Consider the following 12038-nt stretch of genomic DNA (forward strand, 5'->3'; position numbering starts at 1 on the left):
AATGGCATATCATTATCGAGTACTCAATAAGAATGATCGCCTTCCTAAAGATTTCACAGAAGACTTCCGCATGCTAGATGAATTATATTACCGGCCAGCACCTGGAAGAGCAGCCGGAAACAGGAGGGCTCCACCTCCTTCTTCACCTTCTCAATATCCTCATGAACTTCCCTATCAACAGCCATGGATGGGGTTCCGAAACGAGGTACTTTATTATCCGAGAGAGCGATATGTAATCACAAGCACTGAGGCTGCTCAGAAATATGGTGGAGCCCTTTTTAACGATTTACCCAAGCAAAAAAACTAAGCAAAAGCCATGCACGTATTTAGATGATCATATGTTCTACATGATATATATATATATATATATTGTATGGGAAGCACCTATTATATCATATATTTTAGATCATGTGTGTACTTAGGAGTTTGCTTCTTCTATAAATAAATCATTATAGTTCAAACAGTATTGGTTTTTTTCCTTATTCCTCGTTCTCGAAAGTTATATTTTAAAAATTTACAAAAATTTAGAGACTTAGAAATAAATTTTGATTTGGAGATTTATCAATAAATTATTGGTTAAGGTGGTAGTAGCTTCACTTCTATAAAATTAAAATTTTAAATTTAAATTTTGATAAATATATTTGATTTTTTAAATTTGAGGCTTTTTTTATTTCATTAAATAAATTGACATTGATTTTTTTTAAATGTAGTAATGAGACATATTCACTTTGACAGTTATTTTTATAGTTAGACAATTTTTTCATGTTTTTTGAGAAAAGGAGAAAATTGTATAATATATGTCTAACTGTACAAAAATATTAAAGTGCATATGCCACAAAATAAGCCACCTTTAATTATTTTGATGAAATTATTGGAAAATTTTTGAGCCAGGGCTGGAAATGAAGATTAGAAATGATAAAATTATAATAAAAGGACTAAATATGCCTAAAAGGAATAGTAAATGATCCTTTAAGAGAAGTTTACCATTTATTTCTAACTATTGACCGGAAAATAAGGAAATTTACAAGCAAGAAGATTCTTATGGTTCTACTGCATATAATCCAAATATGTTAACATTAGAGGGATAATTTGATTACTAGACCAATAAGAAAGCCCACATCAGCTGAAAATAACTAAGATGTTTAATTTTGAAAAGTTTATTGACTAAATTGAAAAAAATTAATAGTGTAGTAACCAAAATAGAACGAAATGAATAGTTGGGTGACCATTTTTATAGTTTAGTAATAAAAAAATATTTTTAGCATGTTCCACGTCATTATTTAACAAAAAATTTTAATAGAGGGCTAATTTTGCACATATTTTCAGTAGAGGGGATGAAATGCAATACCCTTAAGTACAGGGGCTTTCCTAATACATTTACCAAAAAATATGAAAATATAATTTCATATTAGAGTAAGTGAATCATTTCTTAAATATAATAATTATAATTATAAGCATAATTCTAATTTTAGGAAAATAGTTTATTAAACTTTATAATATTTATTTATAAAAGAAACAATTATTCAGTAGTTATAAATTTAATCAGGTCTATCCTTTGACACTAAGGTTTCGTCTGTCTTTTGACATAGGGTTCTGATTTTTCTTAAGGTTTTGTCAGTTTTCTCATATTGGTTATGGAAGAAGCATTGGCTAATTTGAATTTGCTTAATGAAGAAGAGGAGGCTTTCCAAGAGGACGTAAGGACTGTTGACCATGTTTATTCACTTTGTCTAGTGGGTTGTTGTTTAACTGATAGCGTCGTTCATTTCCCTTCACTTCGGAATACTTTGGCGGATCTTTGGCACCCTATCAAAGGTATTTGTATATCAGATTTGGGGGGCAAACGGTTCCTCTTTCAGTTCTTCCACGAGGTGGATATCCAAAGGGTGCTTTTGGGCACACCTTGGTTTTTTAATATCCATTTACTCTTGCTTCATAGGATTCAGCCGGGAGAGAATCCTTTGTTAGTCCCCTTAAATCTGGCTAATTGTTGGGTTCAGATTCATGATCTTCCTCCAGGTTTAATGACGGTTAGTATGGCTGAGCAGTTTGGGAATTTTTTAGGTCAGTTTCTGGACTATGATATGTCGTTTTCGTCAAAGGGATTTCACACCTTCATGCATATTAAGGCTCGTCTGGAAGTGTCAAAGCCTTTAAAACGGAAAAAGAAAATTCTTATTTTAACTGATAGAGTTATCTATGCCAGATTTCAGCATGAAAAACTCAGCCTGTTTTGTTTTATTTGTGGCAAACTGGGCCATGGTGAAAGTTTTTGCCCGTTTCGAACCAGTATTGAACCTTCTAAAATTGGTTTTGGACGGGATATTACCTTATGGGCGGCAACACGACGGCAATCAGTCTCTGCTAGCAAGTGGTTGCAGGACGCAGATGGTTCAGACTAGAGTGAGTTGAATAAGGAAAGAAATTTTCAGGGAAATAATTCTATTGATGATAAGGCATTTGAGTGTAATTGGGGGAGGGAATCGTCTGAAGACTATCCAAATCCTAATTTGGTTCCCCTTAGATATGATTCTAGAATGCTAATTCTGGGGGTTGCTAATGCGCCAATTCTGCTGACTACAGATACTGGTCGGGCTGTTTGTGGGACCGAGGCTACGGAACTTCCAACAGATGATGAAAGTGATCTGCTAGTTTTAGTGGAAGGCAAGAAACGTCAAAGAATTGCAAACATTTCCATGCATTCACAGGGTAATGACTCTGTTGATATATCGGCTAGCTCTGCAAGTCAGAGCAGCCAATCACAATGAAGATTCTTAGTTGGAATGTCTGTGGTTTGGGAAGATCACGGATAGTTAATAGGCTCTGGAATAAATTACGGGTCATTAATCCCTGAATTTTGTTTCTAATGGAAACAAAATTATCTGCTAAAAAATGGAATCGGTTAGATTGAAGTGTGGTTTTATTAACGGTATTGATATTGGTGCTATTGGATCAAAAGGAGGATTATCTCTGGGTTGGACAGGTAGTTCGTTGGTCTCTCTTCGGAGCAACTCATAGTTCCATGTGGATGTTGATGTAATATCCTGATTTTGGGCCTAGTCAGAATAACAGTTTCGTGACCACAAAATCCGAGATATAAATAATTATTTTATGATTATTTTGAGGTTTATGATATGATTGCATGATTGTGTGAAAATTTCGTGAAGAAATTTTATGCATAAAGTGCTTAAATTGAAATTAGGGACTAAATCGAATAATTTGTAAAACTTGCATTCTAGAAGTTTCTAGTATGAAATTGTTTTGAAATATTAATTAGGAGGTCTTAAATAGAAATTTTACCAATTTCTAAGTCTATGGACAAAAATTGGACATGGATGGAATTTTTGGAAAGTTTAGTAGTAAGGGCATTTTGGTCATTTAGGGGTAAAATGAATTAAAATACAAAATTAAAAGCCAATTTTGCTCATCTTCAACCCCATGGCCGAATATAGCAAGGAGAAACCATGGATAGGGTTTTTCAAGCTTCCAAGCTCGATTGTAAGTCCGTTCTAGCCTCGTTTTTAATGATTTTTACGTTCTTGGAGTCCCGGTGATTTAGCTTATGCTAGCAATAATTCAACCTAGGGTTCATATTTGGAAAAATACCCATAGGTGAAATTTGTGTATTTTGGTGTTTTATGATAGAATATGAGGTTTTAAATTATGTTAGACAACTTGTGCTACTCGGTTTTAAGCGAAAACTAGCAAAAGGGCTTAATTGGTAAAAATACCTAATAGTCATAAGTACATGTTAGAGTCAGAATTTGATATTGCCATAGAAGGGAAAAATGATCAGCATGTCATAAAACATAAGAAAATAGGCTGAAGTTTAATTTACGAGCTTTGGGGCAAAAGTGTAAATATGTGAAAGTTTAGGGGCAAAATTGTAATTTTTTCAAAATACTATTTTGGGTCAATTTGAATAATTTAAGTCCTAATTAGACTATATTTTAAATGATAGAGCATGGAAAACTAAAATTCAGGCTAAAATGGAGAAAATACCAAGTTGTGGACGAAATGGTAAAAGCAGCCATTTTCGCATACGAGGTAAGTTCATGTGTAAATGTAGTAACATAATTGTCATTTTAAGCAATTTAATGTTGTTTAAATGATATGATAATTATTATGAAATATCATACTCGTGACAATTGTTTGATAATATGTCAAATTATGTGATATACTTGGAAAATGTGAAATACTACCGAGTATCGATATCAGCATTCCATAGAAGATGGTTGAGACACATGGTTGGGAAAACGGTCCCGTTTAACCTTAGGAATGGATTAGGATACAAGTAACATGTCACTGGGATATTTGGGCATCCGAACTCGTTGAGTTGAGTCCGAGTTCACTTATGGATGCGAATGTCCGAACTCGTTGAGTTGAGTCCGAGTTCGACAGATGTAACTAGGCATCCGAGCTCGTTGAGTTGAGTCCGAGTTCACTTATGGATGCAAACGCCCGAGCTCGTTGAGTTGAGTCCAAGTTCACTTATGGGCGGGTTACATGGTAGCTTGGCTACATATGTGGCACTTATGTGCAAACTTTCCATGTATCCGAATTATATTCCGATGTGTTCAAAGGGTAAAATTCTACTCAAGCGGAGGAATACTCGAGATGAAAGGGACGTATTGGTAAGTGTTGTGAAACGAATACTTTGAACAGGTATGTACTTAACCCTCACGTTGAAAACTCGATATAACAACAATATGGTAAGATGATAAATGAAAATGTGATATGAATGTCTCGGTGATGATTATGCAAATGATGTTTTATGTTTGCTTATATAGTTATGTTTCTTGCTATTTTCATGTGAACTTACTAAGCATTTATGCTTACTCCCTCCTTTTCATTCCTTGTAGTGTTGACAAGCCACTCGTAAATCGGAAGCGGTCGGAGGCACGCCACACTATCTCAGATACCATCTTGGCATAATGGCTTGTATATTTTGAGTATGGCATGTATAGCATTATAATCATTTTGTATATATGGTCTTATGATATGGTTATTGAGCGGTATGGAAATGCTTGATAATGATTAGCCATTGGAATGGCTAATCATGATCATATTTGGTGTTATGTATGTCAAATTACTAGCTAATCCATGGAAACCATGAAATAGGTAAAATTTACCATAAAATAGATTCAGACAGCAGTAGTGACGTGAATTTGAAAAATCACTAAAAATAGTAGAAATGGAATTAAATAATGAATAAGTTATGGAATTGAAGCTTGATGAGTCTATTTCATATGGAAGAAGCGAAACAGGTATATGAGCTATATTTTATGAGATGTTTAAATTTTTGTGAAATAGGTCCAGAGCGATTTCTGGATCCCCTTTTTTGACTTTATAAATTCACCATAAATTGTTCAAAGATAATTATAAGTCATGATTTATATGTACAGATTCCTTATTGAGTCTAGTTTTATTAGAAACAAACGGCATAGTCATTGAAACTCTGTACAAGGAGATATCTGATTCGTAATAGACAGAGGTCAGAGCAGTCGAACCCTAAAACAGGGGAGACTTTAACTAAAAAACTGTACTAATTTGATAGAAAAAAAATTCTAGAAAAAAATTATTAAATATATATATGAGTCTAGTTTTAGGGAAAATTTACAGAATTGGATTTCGAGTTTTAAAACTCAAGATATGAATTTTTAAGCGACTATGATGCAGATTGCTAGCATGACTGAAAATTTTAAAAATAAATTGTTTGAGCTGTTTAAGTAATGAATTAAGTCTGTTAACACCTCGTGTTCGACTCCGGCGACGGTCTCGGGTACGGGGCGTTACATTTGGTGGTATCAGAGTAGATTTAGTCGGTTCTCGGACTAACTTAGTATGTGTAAAAGTTTAGCTATACATGCCACTGATCTGTGATAGTGTGATGTCTTCCGACGCGTATGAGTACAGTACTGTCTTATTTAGACAGGGTACTCTCCAACCGAGCTGCGCCGACCATGTTCAATGTTATGTGAAGGTATTTGAGTAAAATTATGATTATGATAAGTCTCGGTTCAGAAAAGTATGAATAAAAGTTTATGATACATATGTGATAAATATCCATATTAGCTTCATGCTCATATGATGTAGTGTATATGGCTTTCTTGATAAGATGAACGGAATAAATAGAAAGTAGTAGAGGTATGAATAAAAGTCATAATATTATGATACGAATGAAAATGTCCTTGTCTTGATTTGGACGTCGAATGTTGATGAATGCTAATAATATATAATTTTTATGAGATAAAGGATTATAATGGAATGAACTTATCTATGTTAAATTGTTGGACTGAATTATATGATTGTAATGATATGTACATGATGATGCACGAAATGAAAGTTGTGATTGTGTTGCAAATATCTATGTTTGTTTGGCCTTATATGATGTCATGAGCATGAATTAATTTAATTAAATGAATGGATAAGTAAAGCTATCTAGAAAACATAGAATGTATGCATAAGTATATTGTCTAAATGGGACAATAGGAAAATTGGTGTAAGCCAACATGAATGTTGCATTGCCTGAATGAATGACATGATTTTGATGATGGAAGTTGTGTCATATGTGTATGTATAAGAAGGTCGAGTCAGAGGTCCTACAACCCTCCCCTCATCAAGTGGTACTTATAATGGAATTTCATGAGATTTGTATTGAATAAGTTTCCGGTTGAGAACCCAAAGAGTTCAGTGATAGAATAATTATAAGTATGATCAGAGATTGAAAATGAGTTGATAAGTAAAGTCAGAGTCAGTAAAGTATCGGATTGATATAAAGATTATTGGAATTATGCATTATCCCAGTTAAAGAAGGAAATTCTCTTTGGTAAATCGAATTACTCAGGTGCAAGGTCGAGAAAAGTGTAAATCAAAAATTTATTCAGGACTGACCTTCTTTAGTGAATGATTTAATATGAAATTTGTGATGGCAGAACTAGTTGGGGAAATGATATTTGAAATGTGAACTATCTCGAGTGTGATGATTATGACCGGATGATTTAGCGATCTCTTTTGAGATGTTCTATGTGTTTACCCGTTCTCGTAAATATTTCTATGGCTATTGATCTTCGAAGAAATTCTTTTATATGGGAATGTCTTCTAATTCGGTGTTGGATGAAAGCATTGGTAGTCTGATTGGTTTATAATTTATATTGCTCTATTTCATCGGGTATTCTATTTTATTTAATTCGATAAGAATTGATGAGAGAATACGTAAGATATTATGATTCTATTTCTTCTACTTGATGCTTCATCTGATATATATGTATGGGAAGATATATTGATCTTGTTATATTTGATTTCAGTGGGATTAAATGATGTTTTCTTCGGACTTTCTTTCTTTGAAGAATTATCGGGTATTCGTATTTTCTCTATGAGTTTGGTTTTCAATTCTCGGCATAGTATCATATCTTGGGTTTCTTTATCCCGGATCTCTTTATTCGGATTTCTTTATTCGTTTTCTTGTTATCTTTGTTCCATAATTTGTCAATTAAGACTCATGTTCAAGTGCGTTCTTATTTCGTGATAATCATGTCAAATATGACTATACTTCTAATTTGATCTTGGTAATGTGGTGATTTTAGTATTGGGATTTTTCTAATTTCTATATAAGGATTTGACATCGGTAAAGGCATAGGTGATAAAAGCGCGAGTTTGATTCGGTATGGTGAATTATTTATTTGAAAGATTTCATGTGACAATTATGTCGATTATTTTTTCAAGTCGATAAGATAATTTCATTTTTGTATGGATAAAAGAGTAAATAGTCTGAACGAGAAGTGTATATTTATTAGAAAGAGTTGGATATTAGTTAAAATCACTACGAATGATAAGGTTTTCATCTTGTGAAAGCTGAAAAGTTTATTACATGTTGACAAATTTGGATAGATGAGAATATTGGTAACCGAAGCGTCTGAACTAGACTAGTCTACATTGAGTAAAGACTTCCTGACTTTTAGTAATGTACTGTTGTATGAATTGTGATGTGTTTCAAGACAGTGAGGTAATGTGATAGTTTAGAGCTTTCGATGTTACATAAAATCAGAGTTGTTAAAGGGGTTAAAGCCGAGCATTGGAATCTATCAAAATTATCCTTGTCAGTGTTGATATTGGGATGGAAATGAGAAGGATTATTCTTGAGGCCATATCAGAATTAATTCCATAGCAGAAAGAGGAAAATGTGATGTATCCTATTGTTACATGTTTAGCGAGATCTATAAATCATATCTGTATTGAATGAATTCCTACTCATCAGATTCATGGAATTTTAGGTCTCTTTAATTGTTGGATTTCTTGGAAATCTGGTCTCCATTAATCAAGTTAAGATCCGAGTTTTATGTCATGATATCATGGGAAACTGAGAAGGGTTGAAAATTTAAGAACAGTTGAGAGTTGAGACTGTAAGCTTTTAGATCATATGAGAAATTAAAGAGATGTATTGGAGGTACAGCCTAAGTGAAAGTTATTCGGCACCGAATATGAGATTAAAAGTGAAGACCACTTTTCTGGTAAGATTTTCGGGGACGAAAATCCCTAAAAGGGGGGAGAGTTGTAATATCCTGATTTTGGGCCTAGTCGGAATAGCGGTTTTGTGACCACAAAATCCAAGATAGAAATAATTATTTTATGATTATTTTGAGGTTTATGATATGATTGCATGATTGTGTGAAAATTTCGTGAAGAAATTTTATGCCTAAAGTGCTTAAATTGAAATTAGGGACTAAATCGAATAATTTGAAAAACTTGCATTCTAGAAGTTTCTAGTATGAAATTGTTTTGAAATATTAATTAGGAGGTCTTAAATAGAAATTTTACCAATTTCTAAGTCTATGGACAAAAATTGGACATGGATGGAATTTTTGGAAAGTTTAGTAGTAAGGGCATTTTGGTCATTTAGGGGTAAAATGAATTAAAATACAAAATTAAAAGCCAATTTTGCTCATCTTCAACCCCATGGCCGAATATAGAAAGGAGAAACCATGGATAGGGTTTTTCAAGCTTCCAAGCTCGATTGTAAGTCCGTTCTAGCCTCGTTTTTAATGATTTTTACGTTCTTGGAGTCCCGGTAGCTCGATTTAGCTTATGCTAGCAATAATTCAACCTAGGGTTCATATTTGGAAAAATACCCATAGTTGAAATTTGTGTATTTTGGTGTTTTATGATAGAATATGAGGTTTTAAATTATGTTAGACAACTTGTGCTACTCGGTTTTAAGCGAAAACTAGCAAAAGGGCTTAATCGGTAAAAATACCTAATAGTCATAAGTACATGTTAGAGTCAGAATTTGATATTGCCATAGAAGGGAAAAATGATCAGCATGTCATAAAACATAAGAAAATAGGCTGAAGTTTAATTTACGAGCTTTGGGGAAAAAGTGTAAATATGCAAAAGTTTAGGGGCAAAATTGTAATTTTTCCAAAATACGATTTTGGGTCAATTTGAATAATGTAAGTCCTAATTAGACTATATTTTAAATGATAGAGCAAGGAAAACTAAAATTCAGGCTAAAATGGGGAAAATACCAAGTTGTGGACGAAATGGTAAAAGTAGCCATTTTCGCATACGAGGTAAGTTCATGTGTAAATGTAGTAACATAATTGTCATTTTAAGCAATTTAATGTTGTTTAAATGATATGATAATTATTATGAAATATCATACTCGTGACAATTGTTTGATAATATGTCAAATTATGTGATATACTTGGAAAATGTGAAATACTACCGAGTATCGATATCAGCATTCCATAGAAGATGGTTGAGACACATGGTTGGGAAAACGGTCCCGTTGAACCTTAGGAATGGATTAGGATACAAGTAACATGTCACTGGGATATTTGGGCATCCGAACTCGTTGAGTTGAGTCCGAGTTCACTTATGGATGCGAATGTCCGAACTCGTTGAGTTGAGTCCGAGTTCGAGAGATGTAACTAGGCATCCGAGCTCGTTGAGTTGAGTCCGAGTTCACTTATGGATGCGAACGCCCGAGCTCGTTGAGTTGAGTCCGAGTTCACTTATGGGCGGGTTACATGGTAGCTTGGCTACATATGTGGCACTTATGTGCAAACTTTCCATGTATCCGAATTATATTCCGATGTGTTCAACGGGTAAAATTCTACTCAAGCGGAGGAATACTCGAGATGAAAGGGACGTATTGGTAAGTGTTATGAAACGAATACTTTGAACAGGTATGTACTTAACCCTCGCGTTGAAAACTCGATATAACAACAATATGGTAAGATGATAAATGAAAATGTGATATGAATGTCTCGGTGATGATTATGCAAATGATGTTTTATGTTTGCTTATATAGTTATGTTACTTGCTATTTTCATGTGAACTTACTAAGCATTTATGCTTACTCCCTCCTTTTCATTCCTTGTAGTGTTGACAAGCCAGCTCGGAAATTGGAAACGGTCGGAGGCACGCTCACACTATCCGTATACCATCTTGGCATAATGGCTTGTATATTTTGAGTATGGCATGTATAGCATTATAATCATTTTGTATATATGGTCTTATGATATGGTTATTGAGTGGTATGGAAATGCTTGATAATGATTAGCCATTGGAATGGCTAATCATGATCATTTTTGGTGTTATGTATGTCAAATTACTAGCTAATCCATGGAAACCATGAAATAGGTAAAATTTACCATAAAATAGATTCAGACAGCAGTAGTGACGTGAATTTGAAAAATCACTAAAAATAGTAGAAATGGAATTAAATAATGAATAAGTTACGGAATCGAAGCTTGATGAGTCTATTTTCATATGGAAGAAGCAAAACAGGTATATGAGCTATATTTTATGAGATGTTTAAATTTTTGTGAAACAGGTCCTGAGTGATTTCTGGATCCCCTATTTTGAATTTGGAAATTCACCATAAATTTATCAAAGATAATTATAAGTCATTATTTATATGTACAAATTCCTTATTGAGTCTAGTTTTATTAGAAACAAACAGCATAGTCATTGAAACTCTGTACAAGGAGATATCTGATTCGTAATAGACAGAGGTCAGAGCAGTCGAACCCTGAAACAGGGGAGACTTTAAATAATAAAATGTACTAATTTGATAGACAAAAAATTCTAGAAAAAATTAGTAAATATATATATGAGTCTAGTTTTATGGAAAATTTACGTAATTGGATTTTGAGTTTTAGAACTCAAGATATGAATTTTAAGCGTGACGTGATTGCTAGCTTGACTGAAAATTTTAAAAATAAATTGTTTGAAATTTGTTTAAGTAATGAATTAAGTCTGTTAACACCTCGTGTTCGACTCCGGCGACGGTCTCGGGTACGGGACGTTACAGTTGACATCCACAATTATGGAAATGGTGACACTTGGAGATTCATGGGTTTTTATGGGAATCCGGATGAGCGATTTTATGGAGGTCATGGGAGCTTCTTCACCAATTGGGTACTGACCAATCTACGCCATGGCTAGTAATGGGTGACTTCAATGAGATTACAAGTTCATTTGAGAAAAAAAGGGGGTCGTCTACGGTCTGAGCGACAAATGGGCAATTTTAGAAATGTCTTGGAGCAATGTAGTCTTATTGATTTGGGGTTTGTTGGTCTGTGGTTCACTTGGGAAAGAGGATGTTTCCAGTCTACTAACATCCGGGAGAGGCTTGATCGGAGTACTACGAGTCTGAGTTAGATGTCTCTTTTTCTAAACTACTATTTTATGCACCTGGGTCACTCTTTCTCAGACCATTGTCCAATCCTTATGAATACGATTGACAATATGAAATGTGGTACTTTTACAGGGGTCAAGCCTTTTCGATTTGAAGCAAAATGGTGCCTAGACAGATTCTTTGTCTAGTGTCCCTGATAAGCTAGCTGCAGCGAGGAAACGTTTTCATTTATGGAGCCATTCAAAAATTCATAATCAAAAGGATCATAAATTGGCTTTAGAGAAAGGCTGGTTGATCTCTATGCTCAAGAACCTTATGATACGGTTTTGTCAAAAATTATGGAGGTGTAGTTAGGATTGAATTTGGAAGCTGACGAAGAAGAGATTTTTTGGGA

The 12038-nt window shown here is 33.9% G+C and overlaps 1 protein-coding gene across 1 annotated transcript; it reads left to right on the top strand.

Moving 5' to 3' along the window:
• The first annotated feature begins 1634 nt into the window (after window positions 1-1634).
• LOC108487872 (uncharacterized protein At4g02000-like) lies at window positions 1635-2402 on the top strand. Its single transcript, XM_017792212.1, has one exon. The coding sequence runs from the start codon at window positions 1635-1637 to the stop codon at window positions 2400-2402; it is 768 nt and encodes a 255-aa protein (XP_017647701.1).
• The last annotated feature ends 9636 nt before the right edge of the window (window positions 2403-12038 follow it).

Source organism: Gossypium arboreum, chromosome 10 (assembly GCF_025698485.1).
Source record: "Gossypium arboreum isolate Shixiya-1 chromosome 10, ASM2569848v2, whole genome shotgun sequence".
Lineage (NCBI taxonomy): Eukaryota > Viridiplantae > Streptophyta > Magnoliopsida > Malvales > Malvaceae > Gossypium > Gossypium arboreum.